The 20,724-nt window shown below is 39.5% G+C and overlaps 1 protein-coding gene and 1 long non-coding RNA gene across 8 annotated transcripts in view; one reads left to right on the top strand and one right to left on the bottom strand.

Moving 5' to 3' along the window:
* LOC137766374 (uncharacterized) overlaps positions 1 to 20,724 on the top strand; it is a 73,601-nt gene that overhangs the window by 31,461 nt on the left and 21,416 nt on the right. For both annotated transcript variants that reach the window (XR_011074310.1, XR_011074309.1), the window contains exon 3: positions 18,089 to 18,266. This is a non-coding gene — a long non-coding RNA (uncharacterized lncRNA). The remainder of the gene's footprint in view (positions 1 to 18,088; positions 18,267 to 20,724) is intronic.
* The window catches only part of HEATR5A (HEAT repeat containing 5A), a 112,222-nt gene continuing 110,669 nt past the window's right edge, over positions 19,172 to 20,724 (bottom strand). For all 6 annotated transcript variants that reach the window (XM_068546480.1, XM_068546510.1, XM_068546528.1 and 3 more), the window contains one exon: positions 19,172 to 20,676. In XM_068546480.1, coding sequence (XP_068402581.1) covers positions 20,369 to 20,676 — 308 coding nt within the window. In that variant the 3' untranslated portion in view covers positions 19,172 to 20,368. The remainder of the gene's footprint in view (positions 20,677 to 20,724) is intronic.

Raw genomic sequence — 20,724 nt, 5'->3', positions numbered from 1 at the left:
AAGGGCACTGAGGGGAAAACAAATGATCTTTTGGAAAGATGAATGGGCTCTTAGGAGAAAGTCTGTGTAGGGGTGGGTGTGACGACTTCTCATCTACAGGGATAATAGTTGCTCCAGGGCAAGGGATTTATGACAATTGAGTTCTTTTTTTTTTTTTTTTAATAAATTTATTTGTTTATTTGTTTTTATTTTTGGCTGTGCTGGGTCTTCATTGCTGCGCATGGGCTTTTCTGTAGTTGGCGCGAGTGGGGCCTACTCTTCGTTGCGGTGCGTGGGCTTGTCATTGCGGTGGCTTCTCTTGTTACGGAGCACAGGCTCTAGGTGCTTGGTTTTCAGTATTTGTGGCATGCGGGCTCAGTAGTTGTGGCTCGGGGGCTTAATTACTCCGCGGCATGCGGGATCTTCCCAGCCAGGGCTCGAACCCGTATCTCCTGCATTGGCAGGCAGATTCTTAACCACTGCGCCACCAGGGAAGTCCCAGTTCATCAGTATTTTAAATGATAAACTTTGTGTTTGTGCAAGAAAATTCAGCAGTAAAGAATGGTATAACATGATTTCCTGGTCCCAGTCCTTACTCACCATTAATAGTTTCTTATATATCCTTCTGGAAAATGTCCATGCTTATAAAACCAAATACATGCACACACACATACTTGCTTCAATAAATAAAAAAACTTGTATACAAATAAATATATATGATCTATTAATAAAATCATAAATAAGAGCATAATATGCATTCTATTCTGCAACTTTTTTTTTAACAATTAAGTGTTGGGCATTTTCACACAACAGTACAATTGATTTGCTACATTTAAAAAATTAATTTCATATTATTGCAATATTTATATTACTATGCTTTAATCATAGCCTTAGCAATGGACATTTATGTTGCTCATATATATTTTTAAAAATAGGTATTACTTAAAAAAAATAGGTATCACTTAATTGGCCTCCAATATGTTGCACCAATTTACACTCCTATCAATGGCATATGTGCGTGCCTGTTTCTCAGCACCCCTGTTGTCACTGAGGATTATCAAAACTTTAAAAAATAGATTTAAAAATTTATCTAAGTCTGTCTTTTGCAGTAGAAATGTATATGCATTGGAAATGCATGAAGTCAGCACATTTACCTGAGTAAACAAATTGTAGAGTCCCACATCAGTGTAAGAATAAGGTAGTGGGGAGTCATTAATTTGTTTCTCTGGTTTATTTTCCTAAGATTTGGGACTTAGAAAGCATTTTCTCATACAGTGCTCCAAATGGTGAGTGGGTTCACAGGCTAGTTGGGGATGTTATACTATAGACGGTACTAGGCCTCTAATTCCAGGTTCCAGAGTACTTGTAGTTAATATCCCCAAAGTATAAGGCTGTGCTGGTAGTTTGAGACTCTAATCACTGTTTAACCATGTTTTGTTTTGTTTTGTTTGAAATACATTCAGACATACAATTTGGGAGGTCAGAAACACACTTCCCCTCTATTGTAGTTATATGGGGCATACCCACCACCTTACCTCTCCTACCTTCCTCATACTGGGAGACAAGTCTTCCCCAGAGTTTTGGATCTCGGCAAGGGGACATGCCATCTTACACACTACCCTTGAATGAAGGTGAAGCAACCTGAGAAACACAGACTATTCAATGGGAGAAGGGAGAAGAGGAGTGAAGGAGGTAGATAAAAATCCCCCTTGGCTATGGAGAAAAGGCAGAGGGTTTCAGTTCCCTTGTTTGAGGCAAAGATGGCACAGAGCCCCAGGAATAGGCTTAAAATAGTGATCCTGGCAGGGCATACAAGACTTCTGAGATTGATCAGAAAAGCTTCCAGCTTATGAGGTCTCCAATGTCTTTTTTCAGCCAGCAACTGGAATAGCAAGGTAAGTCATTTTTCCAATTTCTTGATATACTTCCTATCAACAAATAGTTTTTTCAGACTTCTTGGGTGAGAAAGCAGAGTTCTCTCCTACGTTGGGGGGAAGGAACCTGTTTCCTGGAAATAGCTCTGCTTCCATATTTCACCAGAAATACCTCATAGCCTCATTGGTTGTATTTCTTAAGGCTCTGATGAAGTTCTATGTTCTCAGAAAGAGGGGACAAGTAAATACAAGTCCACTTTGACGTTCTGAATTCCTGGGTGCGGGAAGTATAGTATGTATACTCTCATCTCTATACGCACCGCAGTATTTGTTTCTGGCACTGAGAAACAGCATTCAGTGAGCCCAGAAACACTTGGATTTTGTACAACTTTTTTTTTTTTTTTTTTAACGAATCCTTATCTTAAAATGTCTATCAACTTTTTTTTTACTTTTTACATTTTTATTGTCTCTTTTAATCCTTTAATAATTGAGGAATAATTGACTACCAACTAGTTTTTTTTAATACATTTATTTTATTTATTTATTTGTTTTTGGCTGCATCGGGTCTTTGTAGCTGCATGGTCTTTCTCTAGTTGCAGCGAGGGGGGCTACTCTTTGTTGCCGTGCGTGGTCTTCTCATTGCGGTGGCTTCTCTTGTTGCAGAGCATGTGCTCTAGGCACATGGGCTTCAGTAGTTGTGGCACGCGGGCTCAGTAGTTGTGCCCCACAGGCTCTAGAGCGCAGGCTTAGTAGTTGTGGCACACGGGCTTAGTTGCTCCATGGCATGTGGGATCTTCCCGAACCAGGAATAGAACCCGTGTCCCTTGCATTGGCAGACAGATTCTTAACCACTGTGCCACCAGGGAAGCCCTCAACTAGTTTTTAAAATTTAAAATCACAACTTTTGGTAGCAGGTTTAAAAAAACGAATTAAAGCTAAGTATTAAAGAAATTCAGGTGGCCATCAAATATTTGCCCTCCAAAAAGAATGCCAGGCCTAACTGATTTCATTAATGAGTTCTACCAAACCTTCAAAGCATACTTACTCTCTATCTTATGTAAACTGTTCTAGAAAATAGAAAAGTTCAGAAATGGCCAGTTCATTTTGAAGGCCAAAGTCTTTTTTTCATTTGTTCATTCATTCATTTATTTACATATTTTTAAAATTGAGGTATAATTGACATATAATATTGTATAGTTTTATATAATAGGTGTTGTACACCTGTTAGTTTCAGGTGTAGAACATAGTGATTTGATATTTGTATATATTGTGGAATGATCACCACAATAATTCTAGCTAATATCTGTCACCATATATAGTTGCAAAAAAATATTTTTTTTCTTGTGATAAGGACTTTTCCAGAGGCCAAAAGTCTTGATTCAAAAACCAGATAATGGGGGCTTCCCTGGTGGCTCAATGGTTAAGAATCCACCTGCCAATGCAGGGGACATGGGTTCGAACCCTGGTCCAGGAAGATCCTACATGCCGCGGAGCCACTAAGCCCATACGCCACAACTACTGAGCCTGCGCTCTAGAGCCCGCGAGCCACAACTACTGAAGCCCATGTGTCACAACTACTGAAGCCCACGCGCCTAGAGCCCATGCTCCGCAACAAGAGAAGCCACCGCAATGAGAAGCCCGCGCACGTCAACGAAGAGTAGCCGCCACTCGCCACAACTAGAGAAAGCCCGCGTGCAGCAACGAAGACCCAACGCAGCCAAATATAATAAATAAATAAATAAATTTATAAAAAAAAAAAAACAACAAAAAAACAAAAACCAGATAATGGACTACCCCAGTGGTGCAGTGGTTAAGAATCCGCCTACCAATGCAGGGGACACGGGTTCTATCCCTGGTCCGGGAAGATACCACATGCCTTGGAGCAACTAAGCCCGTGCACCACAACTACTGAGTCTGAGCTCTGGAGCCCGTGGGCCACAACTACTGAGCCCACGTGTCACAACTACTGAAGCCCACGCACCTAGAGCCCATGCTCTCACCGCAGTGAGAAGCCCATGCACCACAATGAAGAGTATCCCCTGCTCGCCACAACTAGAGAAAGCCCACACGCAGCAACAAAGACCCAACGCAGCCAAAAATAAATAAAAAATAAATAAATTTATTTAAAAAAAGATAAGGACAATACATGAAAAGAAAATTATTGACCCCAAACACTTATGAATGTAAGTGCAGAAAAAAAAAAAATCTAAATAAAGTATTAGCTAAACAAATCCAAAAACAGTATTTAAAAAATCATACATCAAAATCTAGCAGTTTATTCTAGTAAAGCCATACTGGTTCAAAAGTGGAAAATCTACCAGTGTAATTTACCACATTAAGAAACTAAAGTAGAAAAATCATTATCTAAATTGAGAAAAAAACACTGGATAAGTCTTAGTGCCTATGTATGATTTTTTTTTAAAAAGCAAGAACTCTGGGCTTCCCTGGTGGAGCAGTGGTTAAGAATCCGCCTGCCAATGCATGGGACACGGGTTCGAGCCCTGGTCCGGGAAGATCCCACATGCCGTGGAGCAACTAAGCCCATGCGCCACAACTACTGAGGCTGCGCTCTAGAGCTGAGCGCACGTGCCACAACTATTGAAGCCCGCGTGCCTAGAGCCCGTGCTCCGCAACAAGAGAAGCCATGACAATGAGAAGCCCGTGCACCGCAACGATGAGTAGCCCCCGCTCACCACAACTAGAGAAAGCCTGCACACAGCAATGAAGACCCAACACAGCCAAAAATAAAAAATAAATTAATTAATTAAAAAAAAAAAAAAAAAAAGCAAGAACTCTGAGACTTCCCTGTGGTGCAGTGGTTAAGAATCTGCCTGCCAATGCAGGGGACACGGGTGCGAGCCCTGGTCTGGGAAGATCCCACATGCCGCAGAGCAACTAAGCCCGTGCACCACAACTATGGAGCCCGCGTGCCACAACTACTGAAGCCCCTGCGCCTAGAGCCCGTGCTCCGCAACAAGAGAAGCCACCCCAATGAGAAGCCCCGCACACCGCAATGAAGAGTAGTCCCTGCTTGCTGCAACTAGAGAGAGCCTGCAGGCAGCAACGAAGACCCAATGCAGCCAAAACAAATTAATTAATTAATTAATTAATTAATTAATTAAAAAAGCAAGAACTCTTAGCAAAGTTGGAGTATAGAGCTTTCTTAATTTGATAAAGATTTTATACCAATTTCAGACACGTCTTAAAGATTGAAAACAAATCCTTGTTAATTTACCATAGTGCTTGTAGGGGAGGAAAAATAATTTTTCCTCTACCCTTCTGAGTTCTTAGCTGAGACCCCTGAAATAAAAGGCAGATTAACAAAACAAAAGAAAAACAGAAGTTTATCAACACGTGGACCTCATGGATACATGGAAGATACCCAGGGAAAAAGAAGTAATCACTGAGGTGTCTTAGAATTCAGAATTAAATACCAGTTTAATAGGGAAAGAGGATGGGCGATATAGGCATCTTAGGGATGGGTAAATGATTTTTAGGAAAGATGAATGGGCCTTTAGAAAAATAAATGTGAGTGACAGTTTGTCTGGGTGTGGTTTCAATTTCTAGTCTCCTGTCCTGTGATGAGTCAATCTTCCCTGGTTGATTAAATTCGCAGGGTGGGGATTTATGACAACCGAGTTTCTTTTTGGAGGATCTGTCTTTAGGCAGATAAGGAGAGTTCAATGAAAGCCTCCCCCTGCATTTGCTGCTTTTCAAATGCTAACAGCTCAAAATAACCAATATACCAAAATGGCACATTTTGGAGTGGCATGTTCTGAACTCCTACAGTCATATTTTGGGGTGGCATTATTCTCCTACCCATCATGCTATAAGGAAGAGAAAAGTTATAGTAGTTTATTTTATCAGATTTCACATACAGGTCTGTGAAGATGATTTGTAGAGTGTTGAAAACAGAAAAACAGAAAAAATTGTTGTGGACTTTTGTCATTTTTTTTTGGTTGTCCAGTTTCCATCTCTTCTTCCTTTATGGGAGAAATCCTTTATTGTTTATAATCGTGTAGATGAGTTGCAATGCTCTGCTTCCCACAGTGGAACCTTACGTGGGAACATCTTCCTTTTTCTTGAACTGTAGCCCTTCTGCAGCCAGAGTGAGATATGATCTTGGCTTAGCCAGTGAGATGCTCCTGCCTGGACCCTACTCTAGCCAGATGGCCCATGATGGTTCGATTGTGCTAGCTGTGGCAGTGATCAATGGGGGCAATGTCCAGTAGCTTCCTACTTCTTGGTCTTCCAGAGCTGTCTTGACTCCTGCATGTCTTCTAAGTTTGGTGTTCCTTTCCCATTGACTCATTGAACCCATGAGAGCTTTCAGTAAATTCTCATTTTTCTTTTCATTTAAAGTTTTATGTATATGCAACTAAGAACCTTGACTGATACACCTTTCTTTCTACCACCTAGAAGCAATTCAGTTAATGTTTTATTCTATTTCTTTCCATATTTTTGCTTTGCATTTTTTATATAATTAAGATCAAGCTCTCTACTTTTTTTTTTTAAGAACAATAAACACCTTTATTACATGGGCTAAGATAGGAAGGAGGAGGACTCATTTGCCTTTCTGGGCCTTGATTTTCCTTAGATAGAACTCCAGCTCCTTGCCCTCCAGCACATAGCCATCTGCTTGGCCACACTGGCCTGGTCTAAAAGTGATGCATGGAAGAAGCTTGCCCTGCTGGAACTGCTCCTCTAGAAGACTGCTGATTTGAGCATTCTTTTTCCTTTCATCATATTTCTTCTGAATTTTCTTTGATTGTTTTTTGTTTAAAATCTCTTCTTCTTAGACATACAAATGGCCAACAAACACATGAAAAGATGCTCAGCATCACTAATTGTTAGAGAAATGCAACTCAAAACTACAGTGAGGTATCCCCTCACACCCATCAGAATGGCATCGTTAAAAAATCTACAAACAGTAAATGCTGGAGAGGGTGTGGAGAAAAGGAACGCTCTTGTACTGCTGGTGAGAATGTAAATTGATACAGCCACTGTAGGGAACAGTATGGAGGTTCCTTAAAAAACTAAAAATAGAACTACCATATGACCCAGCAATACCACTACTGGGCATATACCCAGAGAAAACAGTAATTCAAAAAATGCACACACCCCAGTGTTCATAGCAGCACTATTTACAATAGCCAGGACATGGAAGCAACCTAAATGTCCATCAGCAGTGGAATGGATAAAGAAGATGTGGTACATATGTACAATGGAATATTACTCAGCCATAAAAAGGAATGAAATTGGGTCATCTGTAGAGATGTGGATGAATCTAGAGACTGTCATACAGAGTGAACTAAGTCAGAAAGAGACAAACAAATATCGTATATTAATGCGTATATGTGGAACCTAGAAAAACGATACAGATGAACCGGTTTGCAGGCCAGAAATTGAGACACAGATGTAGAGAACAAACGTATGGACACCAAGGGGGGAAAGCGGCGGGGGGGTGGTGGTGTGATGAATTGAGAGATTGGGATTGACATATATACACTAATATGTATAAAATGGATAACTAATAAGAACGTGCTGTATAAAAAAATAAATAAAATAAAATTCAAAAATTCAAAAAAAGAAATTTCTTCCCAGGTAGAATTTAAAGAAGTTAAAAAACTCTCCTCAGCTCCATAGATGAGAGGTTAACAAACCCAAAGGCCAGGGGACAGGGCAGGTGGCCCAATCTTGCCAATTATGAGAACTTTGGCCACCTGCCAGGGTGGACAAAGCAAACCAGCACATATCTTTTAATTTCCTCACAGTCTATTAGGTAACATATAATAGATACTCTTCAACTGAAAGACTTTAAAGTCACATGCCTAGAGCCTTCTTATTTAGCCAGTCTCTCCCATGTTGACCTCGTATCACCAAAAATATCTCCTGTAGCTATTCATGCTATTAGATCCCTTTACTGCTGTTGTGGATATGTGTAAACAGGAATTTTCATTTGAGTCATGATTAGTCTCCAGATAATTAACTCATGAACTTGTGGCTAAAAGTTTCCTTTGTTAATAGCCTTAGATTCTGCTAAAGTAGAACTAACAGAAAGGGGAGAGAAGTAAATTTGGTTGGGGGAAATACTACTATTTGGCACATACTTCTTAAACCAGTTTAACTTCATTTTACTGTATTTTTGATTGGCCAACGGTGGGTAAGAGACTTTACATAACTGCTATCTTAATTTGTTGAGTTAGAGAAGTTCCTTGATTTCTTTCTAAGTTCCTTGAATAGCTTGTATTAATCTAGCTCTTTTGACTTTCTCCATGTACATTCATCCTATCCCCACTCAATAAGTATTTGGGGCTTGTGTTTTGGATCCAGTTGTTTAAGAAGAACGACTGAGAAGGAAATTAGGCCATAATTCTAGAAGGTGAGATTGAAATAGGAGTTAATCTTAAGCATAAAGACAAAATGAAATCAGGCACACAGAAAAATGAGCAAGGTGATTATGAAATTTGCTTCTAAATTAAATATTAATCTACAGCAAGCTGCATCTCTTTTCAGAGTCAACTCAGGGCCAGCTGGCAACCTCTGTAGTCCTTTGCAGTGTGGTAAATCCACTCAAGACCTTGAGTTCAGCTGTCTTCCCTACTGATTCAAGTTAAGCTAGGATCCTTTTTTTGTTGTTGTTGTTTTTTGGCCGTGCCACCTGGCATGTGTGTTCTTAGTTCCCCGACCAGGGATCAAACCCGTGCCCCCTGCAGCGGAAGTACAGAGTCTTAACCACTGAACTGCCAGGGAAGACCCTAGGATCCTTTTCTTGAAACTCATGAAAATAGGACAACAGATTCAGTTGTCGACATTAGCAGTGGCAGTCACTCGCTCTGTTGCTGTTGGGTTTTTTTGGTTTGTTTTTTGTGTTAAAAAAATTTTTTTTAAGCTTTTATTAGAAAGTTGATTTCATGTGCTCTCCTGCTGGAATAAGTCTATATCTGAGGATGCTAAAAGCCTTGCTGCCAAGCCAGTTTTGAATATAGTTTAAACTGGGAAAGGAACCTTCATTGGGATGGTGGCCAAGAAGCTAGTCAGTTGTAGATATAGCTTAAAAGGTCATTGGCTCTCTTGCAAGAATGCTGGCAGCCTCAACATTTGCTACAAATTCCTCTCATTAATCCATTGTTTTTGAATTTCTTTCCCACTGAGAAACCCAAGAATGTCTCTTGCCTGAGTGTACCATTCTCAGCTGATCTGCTCCCCTGAGATGTTAGGAATGATGCCCTGCAGCATCCCCCATGAGTCACAGCTCAGGAGGCAGGAAGCCTTACAAGTTCTTTGCATATAGCCACTACCCTGTCTCTCTGTGACTCAGTCCACAATCTCAAAAGGTTATAGACAACATGCCTTGAGAAGCACCTGAGGCTTAGACCCAGAACTGTCAGAACCAGAAAGGGTCTCAGATAGCCTGTCCAAGAGGGGAACTAACCGTCCTGGCTCACCTGGTACTGAGTTTCCTGGGACACAGAACTTTCAGTGCTGAACCTGGGAATCCTAGACAAATTGGGATAGTTGGTCACACTATGCTCAACTATTTAGCAGAGAAGAAACTGAGGCCAGGAGGCTGACCTGCCCACACTGACAAAATTAGAATCCAGATCCATTGGTGCTAAGAGTTCAGTGCTCTTTCTATACTGGTACTTCCTTATATGCGCTAGTGCATTGCACACTATAGGTACTTAAGTTTCTATTGTGATTGTTTTATGAGTTCAAGGGAAGTGCTTTTCACAGATATGATCATTCCTAATTAGCAGTGATCTCAGTCAAGGTCATCATGAATCAACGGTCTCTACTTCTGGACTCTGAACAGAATAGAGTGAATGAAGGGGAGGGAAATGTAATGAACAATAATAGAAGTGGTTAAGAAAACAGAAGGACTGGGCTTCCCTAGTGGTGCAGTGGTTAAGAATCCGCCTGCCAATGCAGCCCTGGTCCGGGAAGATCCCACCTGCCGCAGGGCAGCTAAGCCCGTGCGCCACAACTACTGAGCCTGCGCTCTAGAGCCCGAGAGCCACAACTACTGAAGCCCACGTGCCTAGAGCCCGTGCTCTACAACAAAGAGAAGCCACTGCAACGAGAAGCCCGTGCACCACAATGAATAGCAGCCCCTGCTCGACGCAACTAGAGAAAGCCCACGCGCAGCAACAAAGACCCAACGCAGCCAAAAATAAATGAAAGAAAGAAAGAAAGAAAGAAAACAGAAGGACTGTGCAAAGATGGAGAGACCTACGTGTACAGGTTGGCTGAGCAACACTGCAGCAGGGGACACGTAGAAATACAATATGGGGTATAAACACCAAAGAGAAGGGTACTTCATTTCCCTGTCCTCAAAGAGTGTGGTAATGACCATGTAATGAAAATTGTATCGCCTGATGTTCATGGTTATATGTTTTCCGAGGACTTCAAAAGAACCTAACTCCCAGCAGTATTTGTCCTTCTAGGTCTGAGATCTGCCCTGTTTTTCTTACCAGTTTTCTCCCCTGGATACTGAGTTTTCAATAAAGTAGCATAAATTACTAGGGATCATTAGTCTGTTATACCTAGATCTTTATGATCTCTTATCTAAATAAATACTGCTGTATCCCATTCAATGCTATAGTCTTCTCACCTGCAAGAGGCACTGGTGGTATCTGTATGAGGGAACAGAAAAAGCATTAGGAATGTGACTGGCTGATGATTAAGTCTAGAGAAATGACTGTTGAAAACAAGGGTCCTGGAACATTATTTATTGTGGCCATCTTCAGCAATTCATTTTGTGGGGTAGTGCTAGGCACTTGAATTCTTTTATCTGGGATGGAACTCAAGGAAGTGGCACATGGAAAGGGAGCAGCATAGACAAAATGGAAGTGACTAAGGTGTTTTGACACCCATTAAGATGGGTGTTAACTCTCAAAATGGAAGCCAGATACCTACTTTTCTATTCCATCACACCTTTTCCTGCTGGTGACCAGAGACAGAGTTACCTTTTCTTCTGACTAATTCCTAAAAAACACAGGTGAACAGAGGCATAGCTGACCTACTTTGTAAATACTTATTATAGTGTTAATCAGCAAATTTACTGCAGGCAGAGGTTAAGTGACCTCACAGCCATTCTGCTTTAGGCTGAAAGCCACAATGGGAGCTGACCTTAGTTAGGGTAGTGCTGCTCAAAAAATGGACTTGTGACCACCCATCAGAAGCAAGAAGCAAGATGAGAAACAAGCGTTGTTTAAAAATGCAAATTATTGGACCATACCCCAGACATTTTGAATCTGATTTTCTTTTTCTTTTTAAATAAACTTTACAATTTAGAATCGTTTTTATTTTTAAATTTTTTTAAAATTTACTTATTTTATTTTTGGCTGCCTTGGGTCTTTGTTGCTGCATGTGGGTTTTCTCTAGTTGCAGCAAGTGGGGGCTGCTCTTCGTTGCGGTGTGCGGGCTTCTCATTGCAGTGGCTTCTCTTGTTGCGCAGCACGGGCTCTAGGCACGCAGGCTTCAGTGGTTTTGGCGTGTGGGCTCAGTAGTTGTGGCGCACGGGCTTAGCTGCCCGGCGGCATGTGGGATCTTCCCGGACCAGGGTTTGAACCCGTGTCCCCAGCATTGGCGGGCGGATTCTTAAGCACTGTGCCACCAGGGAAGCCCTAGAATAGTTTTAGATTTACAGAAAAGTTGTGAAGGTAGTACAGAGTTGCCATATACCAAACACTCGGTTTTGCCTGTTATTAACATATTACATTAGTATGCTACATTTCAACTAGTGAACCAGTATTGATGCTTTATTATTAACTAAAGTTCATACTGTATTCAGATAGCCTTAGTTTTTACCTAACGTCCCATTTCTGTTCCAGAATCCCATCCAGAATACGATCCATTTTCGTCTCCTTACGCCCTCCTTGGTTGTGATAGTTTTTCAGACTTTCCTTGTTTTTGATGACCTTGATGGTTTTGGAAAGTACTGGCCAAGCGTTTCATAGAATACTCTTCAATTTGGATTTGTCTGATGTTTTTCTCATAATTAGACTGGGGTTATGGGTTTTTGGAAAGAAGACCACAGAGGTAACGTGCCATTCTCATCATATCATACCAAGGGGACATACTATCGACATGACTTATCATTGTTGATGTTAATCTTGATCACCTGGCTGAGGTAGTGTTTTAAGATTTCTCCAGTGTAAAGTTATTCTTTTTTCCTCCCCCCTTTTTAAAAATATTCTAAATTTATTTATTATTTTAATTATTATTTTTTGTCTGTGTTGGGTCTTCATTGCTGCATGTGGGCTTTTCTCTAGTTGTGGCGAGCGGGGCTACTCTTCGTTGCGGTGCGTGGGCTTCTCATTGTGGTGGCTTCTCTTGTTGCGGAGCACGGGCTCTAGGTGCGCGGGCTCAGTAGTTGTGGTGCACGGGCTTCTCATTGCAGTGGCTTCTCTTGTTGCAGAGCATGGGCTCTAGGCATGTGGGCTTCAGTAGTCATGGCTCGCGGGCTCTAGAGTGCAGGCTCAGTAGTTGTGGCGCACGGGCTTAGCTGCCCCGTGGCATGTGGAATCTTCCCGGACCAGGGCTCAAACCCTTGTCCCCTGCATTGGCAGGTAGATTCTTAACCACTGAACCACCAGGGAAATCCTCCCCCTTTTTTAGAAAGGAAATTACTATGTGCAACCCACACTTGAGGGGTGGGGAGTTAGGTTTCACATAAATTATTTGGAATTCTTCTACATGGGAGATTTGTCTATTTTCCACCATTTATTTATTCAATAATTTATATTAGGATAGACTCATGGACATTTATTTTATACTTTTATATGTCCCCATTGTTGATTTTTTTTATTTTTAATTTTGTTATTAAAACCACTGCGCCACCAGGGAAGCCCACTAACTCCTTTTTTAAAACTTGAGATATAAATCGGTGTGAGTTCTCTAAGGCTGCCATTACAAAGTACCACAATCCCGTTTTAAACAACAGAAGCTTATTCTCTCATAGTTCTGAAAGCTAAAACCGCAAATCAAGGTGTTGACAGGTCATGTTCCCTCCAAAGCCTCTAGGGAGGATTTGCTCCTCCAGCTTCTGGTAGGCCGAGGCATTTCTCAGCTGTGGCAGCATAATCTCAGTCTCTGCCTCCAGCTTCACATGTCTATCTTCTCTCTGTGTCTGTGTGTCTCCTTGTCTTCCAATGGCATTCTCCTCTTCTTAACAAGGACACTAGTCAAATTGGATTAAGGTCCCACCCTACTCCAATATGACTTCATTGTAACTATTTATATTTGTAATGACCCTATTTTCAAATAAGGTCACATTCTGAGGTACTAGGGCTTAAGACATCTATTTGGGAGACATAATTCAACCCATAACAAATTCACATACCACAGAATTCATCCTTTTTTTTTTTTTTAATTGTTTTTATTTATTTATTTATTTTGTTTATTCCTTTTTTTTGGGGCTGCATTGGGTCTTCGTTGCTGCACGTGGGCTTTCTCAAGTTGAGGTGAGCGGGGGCTACTCTTCATTGCGGTATGTGGGCTTCTCACTGCGGTGGATTCTCTTGTTGCGGAGCATGGGCTCTAGGCACGTGGGCTTCAGTAGTTGTGGCACGTGGGCTCAGTAGTTGTGGCTCGCGGGCTCTAGAGTGCAGCCTCAGTAGTTGTGGCGCACTGGCTTAGGTGCTCCACGGCATGTGGGATCTTCCCAGACCAGGGCTCGAACCTATGTCCCCTGCATTGGCAGGCAGATCCTTAACCACTGCACCACCAGGGAAGCCCAGAATTCATCCTTTTAAAGTGTACTATTCTGTGGTTTTTACTATATTCACATGGTTATGCAACCAACACCACTATCTAATTCCAGAACCTTTTCCACATTCCAAAAAGAAACCCCATACCCATTAGCAGTCACCTTCCCCTCCAGTCTTCCCCAGCTCCTGACAACCAGTAATCTGCTTTGTTTATATGGATTTGCCTATTCATAAATATTTCATATCAATGGACATTTCATAAAATGGAACCATATAACAAGAAGCATTTTATGTCTAGCTTATTTCACTTAGCATACTGTCTTTAAGGTTCACCCACATTGTATCATGTATCGGTACTTCATTCCTTTTATGGCTGAAGAATATTCCATTGAGTGGATATACCAATTTTGTTTATATATTCATGAGTTGATGGGCACTTGGGTTGTTCCCACTTTTTGGCTATTATCAATAATTCTGCTGTGAATATTCATGTACAAGTTTTTGCATGACTGTTTTTAATTCTTTCATACCTAGGAGTGGAATTGCTGGATCATATTGTTAATTATGTATAATTTTTTGAGAAACTGTCAAACTGTTTCCAAAGCAACTGCACTAAATTCTCAGCAGCAATGTAAGAAAGTTCTAATTTCTACACGTCCTCCCCAACACTTTTTTTTTCTTTTTAAAAATCATTTATTTATTTATTTATTTTTGGCCGAGTTGGGTCTTTGTTGCTGGGTGCAGGCTTTCTCTAGTTGCGGTGAGCAGGGTCTACTCTTCATTGCAGTGCGTGGGCTTCTCATTGCGGTGGCTTCTCTTGTTGTGGAGCACCAGCTCTAGGCGTGCAGGCTTCAGTCGTTGTGGCTTGTGGGCTCTAGAGCACAGGCTCAGTAGTTGTGGCGCATGGGCTCTAGAGCTCAGACTCAGTAGTTGTGGTGCACGGGCTTAGTTGCTCTGCGGCATGTGGGATCTTCCAGGACCAGGGCTCAAACCCATGTCCCCTGCATTGGCAGGCAGATTCTTAACCACTGCGCCACCAGGGAAGCCCCCAACACTTGTTATTGTCCATTTGATCACAGCCATCCTAGTGGAAATGAGGTGGTATCTCATTGTGGTTTTGCATTTCCCTCATGAATGAGGATACTGAGCATCTTTTCATGTGTATTAGCCATTTGTATATCTTCTTTGGAGAAATGTCTGTTTTAACTCTTTGCCCATTTTAAAATTGAGTTGTCTTTTTGTTGTTGAGTTTTGAGAGTTCTTTATATATGCTGGATATTCTCTCTCTCTCTATATATATATTTAGATATGATTTGCAAATTTTTTCTCCCATTCTTTGGGTTGTCTTTTCACTTTCTTATAATGTTGTTGTTGTTGTTTTAATATTTATTTATTTATTTTGGCTGCATCGGATCTTAGTTGCGGCACACAGGATCTTCATTGCAGCATGCAGACTTCTTAGTTGTGGCATGCATGCAGGATCTAGTTCCCCGACCAGGGATCAAACCCTGGCCCCCTGCATTGGGAATGCAGAGTCTTACCCACTGGACCACCAGGGAAGTCCCGTCTTTTCACTTTCTTGACGGTGTCCTTTGAAGCACAAAAGTTCTTAATTTTGATGAAGTCCAATTTATCTTTGGACTTCAAAGATAAAGCCACTTGTGCTTTAGGTGTCATATGTAAGAAACCACTGACAAGTAGGCACTTTAAAATCATTATAGAAAAGATGATTTTGAAACTCACATAATGAGACATGCTAGACAGGTTTTCAAGGAAAAGCACGGAAACCCCAACCTTTTAAAATAGAATGAACTGTTCTAAATGGTTTAGGCATGTGTTTGCCCAGAGACAGACAGTAGGTGATTTCTGGAAGTTCCAGTACTATGTTAAGAATATAAATCAAACAACTAAAGAAACATTTTCATATTGTAGAAAATTCTACAAAAAGTTTTATACAACATTGAGAAATCAGAATGGTCACATTATTACTGAAAAGAGAAAGCATTTGCAATGAAAACTATAGCAAATGGCAGTCACAATACAGCTGACTGGGGAATAGGAAGTACATGTTCTAACCATTTCTCATCTGATATTGACTCACAAGAGTGCTGAAACAAAAGCATTTCCATAATTTAGCAAATCTGTTTTTAAGCCTTTGTGTTTAAACGAAGGCCTAGATGATGTGTTTCTAGTACCTGACACTACTAGGGAGGAAAAGGTAGGAGAAAACAAGTTACCCTGGCAATCCAGGGAGCAGTGAGTACTCTTCCAGCATTTGATTGCAAACTACAAGGCCCAAATCTTTGTTAAGATTAGAAACAAGTAACTAACAGAGAAATATTGGGACTTACAGGCTCGTTGTTCACCAGAGAGCATCAGTTTTGGTTGCATATGAATGTTTTTTTTTTTCCTGAGGACACTTGTACTACCTCCAATAACAACACTAACAAAACTGCTTTTGCTGTGTCATTGGCATACTTTAAATTGCTTTAAAAAATCTCTCACTTGTTTTGTTCTTTCTTGGAATGTTTTATTTTATAAAGCAGTCCACTACTGCTGATAGGTGTGTGTATATGCATATATATGTGTGTGTGTGTGTATATATATATATATATATATTTTTTTTTTTTTTTGGCGTATGAAGTTTTTTTGCATCTAGATTTTTTTTCAGAGAAAAGTATTAAATTTTGATCCCATTAAGCAAAACATTGTCAACATTAGTTTTTCATTGGTAGCAATGACCTCTTAAATTTTCTTAAAAAAATACAGTTAGAATCCTTTAAAAAAATAAGTACTTTCTGAAATACTTTGTCAGAGAACGATATGTAGACATGTGCTAAGAATGCCTATCAAGGGGCTTCCCTGGTGGCGCAGTGGTTGAGAATCTGCCTGCCAATGCAGGGAACACGGGTTCGAGCCCTGGTCTGGGAAGATCCCACATGCCACGGAGCAACTAGGCCCGTGAGCCACAATTGCTGAGCCTGCGTGTCTGGAGCCTGTGCTCCGCAACAAGAGAGGCCGTGATGATGAGAGGCCCGCGCACCGCGATGAAGAGTGGCCCCCACTTGCCACAGCTAGAGAAAGCCCTCACACAGAAACGAGGACCCAGCACAGCCATAAATAAATAAATAAATAAATAAAATTTAAAAAAAAAAAAAAAAAAAAGAATGCCTATCAAGTAATTAGAATTTTCTCCAAGTAGTCAGCGGAATCATCATTTTATAATGTCCTAAGTAGAACAGCGCAGGAGTCCTGAGCAAACAGAAAGGCAATTAAAGGAAGCTAGTAGCTCCTTTGAATTTACAGAACCTAGGATTGTATTTGTGGTCTGTACTGGATACATTCCAGCTCTATATCACAATACAAAGTTTCCCATTTCCTCAAAGCTAAAAGCCGAGGCATCAGTTAAATAGATTGATAAACAGAAAAGTCAAGATAGGCACAGTTCATTAACTGGCTGATGACTGTAAGCCAGCAGTTGAATAACCATATTTCTGATAAATTGAGGTCTTGCAAGTGTTAACAAGTTATTTGTAAAGAGGAAAGTACATTCAATTGATGGAGAAAATGCAATACATGTAATTACCTTGATTCTACATTTATGTTAACAGGACTCTGGAAAGATACATATAGGCAGACTGCTGAAGCTTTAGGACTGTTAGCATAATATAATCATTAAACGGCCAGAAATGATTCAACATTTTAACTATAGTTTTTGGGTAGCATAGACTTTATTTCATATATTGTTAGTTTTGTATTATCATAGTTTATTAGCTTGAGGGTTGAATTTCTTCCCTCAAAATGCAAACTAATATTGTAATAAAAAGACAAAGTGAATTCTTCTCTTCAAAATTGTTACAAAAGACTCTTGGGTTATACATTTATTCCGTCAAGTACTCTAAGCCTGTACCATATGATATTCCTTCCACGAAGTCCATCTCAGAAGTGTCAGTTTTCTTCCCTGGGTTCCCATAGCACTATCCTTGTATCTCTTTTATAGCACTTATTTGTATCTTTTAAAGTGCCTTAATGTTCCTTTTAGGTGGATGGTGAAGTTTGATTTATAGAAGTACAAATTTTGCTTCGGATGCTCTATTTATAGAAATCTGGTCTTTCCGATGTTACTTTATAAGTCTTTCCACGATAAGCTTTTAAACAGTGGGTTAAATAAAATGAGACTCAACTAGTAGTTTGGGCTGTATTTCTTCCCTTAGAAAAACATAAAGCTCAAGCAAATATTATACCACTTTGTTTCATCCAAGTTGCTCATCAACACATTTACTTTGTAAAGAATTACCAAGTTGAAGTGCAACTGCTTTATAACAACTGGAGACTTGTTAAAATAAAACAGATGTAAAGAATTTTTGATGTGTTTTCAGTCTTAACTATTCACCTTTTTTTTTTTTTAACTATTCACCTTTAAACAAATCAGAACTTATATGAACAACTAATCATGTAATCATTATTCCCATTGAAATTGTAGACGTCACAAATTTTTCCCACTTTTTCCTGTTGTATTAGCCAGAAAACTTTTGGTGGCAATTTGGAGAACTATTAAATGAAAATATCTTCAACTAGGAGTGAAGAAAGCTCTGGAGGGAATGTGGAACAGTGAAAGAAGAGAAAAGCTTTACCTTGATAGAATCAGGACCACCAACGGACCTTTTCTGTCTCTAGCTTGGAACCTGGGATCAGAAAGGTGGGTTCAAGTCTCAGCCGTTAAGCCTTAATTTCTGTTATCAGTAAGAAAATCTTTACTAATTCAATATTGTATTAAACAAGATGATACATTAAAAAAAGCCTATAGAATTGTGCCCAACTCAAAGTTCCTAATTCCATGACACTGGACATATTTTTTCATAACTATTGATATTCATATAGCACGTTTAATCCAGACAATTCAGGATACCAGGTCACTAAATGACGAGCAGAAATTTTAATGTTTAAGAACAAACTAAATGAAACAAAACACAAAACAATACAAAAGAAACAAAAAAAATCAAAAAACTATATCCTGAGAATATCCCAGTCCAGCATTTGCCTTGGCAAAGAAATAAATTTCTGAGCTCAAATTCATCCTACACCAGTGCAGTTCAACAGTTTTTTAAGTGTCTAGTTGATGCCACACAGGCAGTTACAGAAGACAAAATTTATCCCTTTGAGACACAGTCTCAAAGGGAGATATTAAAATGCAATGTGATGTTCAATGCATAGAAGAATATATAAAGTACTGCAGGAACACAGATGAAGAAGCAGTTACATTTGCTTGGTTTGAGAGGAGGGTAAGAAGCGTTAAGGAGTTATCAAGGGGAAGTGACATTTAAACCAGGCCTAAAAGGACTGGGAGTCAGCCAGATAGAACAAGGGAGAGAAGGGCGTTCAGGTGAAGGAAACAATAATGAGTTATACAGTCAAATTCACAGAGATAATTAGGAAGACAAAGAATGCAAACCATTGCAAAGAATGTTCCAAAGAAAGGGCTCCTCTCAGAAAAAAGGCTAAGTTTCAGAGAAAATATTATTTGCTCCACAGAAATGATTTTCTGGACTCTGTGAGACTAACCAGCCATCTTTTGTGAGTAAAATAATTTCAAATACAAGAATGATAAAGAAAATTAGCTTTATTTATGTAAATTAGAAAAATTGATTGTAGTGTTAGAATTTGTCAAATGTTTTCATTCTGAACGATTTACAAGTGTATTTATATACAAACATAATAAAATAGAGTACCATCACATTGCTTTCGCTTGACTCCAAGTGTCTCTACATTCTGAACATGCCCCTCTCACTTCGGGTTTTAATTTTTAACAGGGAAATGCTTTGTTTTGACACAGTGCTTGATTCACATAGTATAACACTGAAGTGGAAGGAGAGTCAATGACCATCAACAATTAAAAATAATTATCCTTCAACCAATATGACTTTATCGTTAGATTTTTTTCTATATTAAAATGTTTCATGTTAAAAAAACATACTTGTATTCATTGAGGATCTAAATTTGTTGTACTAAATTTGACATTTATATAAACCCATAGTTAATTTAAATATAGATATGAATCTATATTAAACTCATTGGTATGAATGTTTGCCATAAATGAAAATGAAGAAAATTATTAGGAACAGAGGTAAAAGAAAATCCATGTGAGAAATTGAAGTAGAAATGCCCTATTCTATTTAAAATGACTAAAATTTCAATTTTCTGAACTCAATACATATAAAACCAATAGATGGTAAAAAGCCATATTTATAGACACCAAATCTTAACTCACACTGTAGGGCCATAATTAATTTGTACTATTACATATTTTAGATAATTCTAAACCAAGTTTCCTAAATAGCTTTCCAATCATTTATGCTGTTTGAGAAATCCAAGAAAGTCTAATACAATTATTGAATAAGGCCGAATTTTAAACTGGCAATCGAGATACAATATAAATGCAGATAATTTATATTAGAGTCAAATTTATATCTGTCATAGTACTATGTGTGTATGGACTATTAGAAGAAATAAATTTTGTTTTTAAAGCAGTGGTTGGTTTTCTAAGTTTAGTTCTTTAGCACTTTATTGAAATTCCTGGCAAGAATTCTGACAGAGCTCTGTGATTTTATTATATGAAAGAAAGAAAAAAAAAAACCCCACAAAAAACGTTAAGTTTGCTGTGACTTTTCAAAGCTATTTAAGTCAAAACAAACAGCCTCCAAGTGCACTTGTGTCTAAAATGCCACTTTTGCCCCCAAAGTGAAAGAAATGATCAAGTATTGTGGTTAAGGTGCTTACTATTCAAAAAAGAAAAGAAAGAAATCAGAGGAAGTTGGTCTTTAACTGGATGCTTGAATTCTTTCCAGAGTTCTTAGTATGTTTAGATGTTGGTATCTTGAGTTTGACACTTTCTTGATTGCCCTTTATAGCAGCTTCAAGGCGGGCTTTCAAGGCTGGAGAAGAAGCCATTACACTTTTAAAAACTGATGAATACTGAGGCCCAATCTGCATGAGATTTTGCAAAGCAAAGTCATGCAGATTTCTCATTATGGAAGTTGCTGATCCCAGAGCATTCTCATCCAAAAGGAAGGAAATGAGGATGGGCAGAAGACAGGCCACCAGCTGAGAGCCTGGAAAATAAACAAATGATGTAAGCCCCAGGTTCAGGGATGTAAATG

The sequence above is a fragment of the Eschrichtius robustus genome, chromosome 1, assembly GCF_028021215.1.
Source record: "Eschrichtius robustus isolate mEscRob2 chromosome 1, mEscRob2.pri, whole genome shotgun sequence".
NCBI lineage: Eukaryota > Metazoa > Chordata > Mammalia > Artiodactyla > Eschrichtiidae > Eschrichtius > Eschrichtius robustus.
This window is presented reverse-complemented; position numbering and strand designations above follow the sequence as displayed.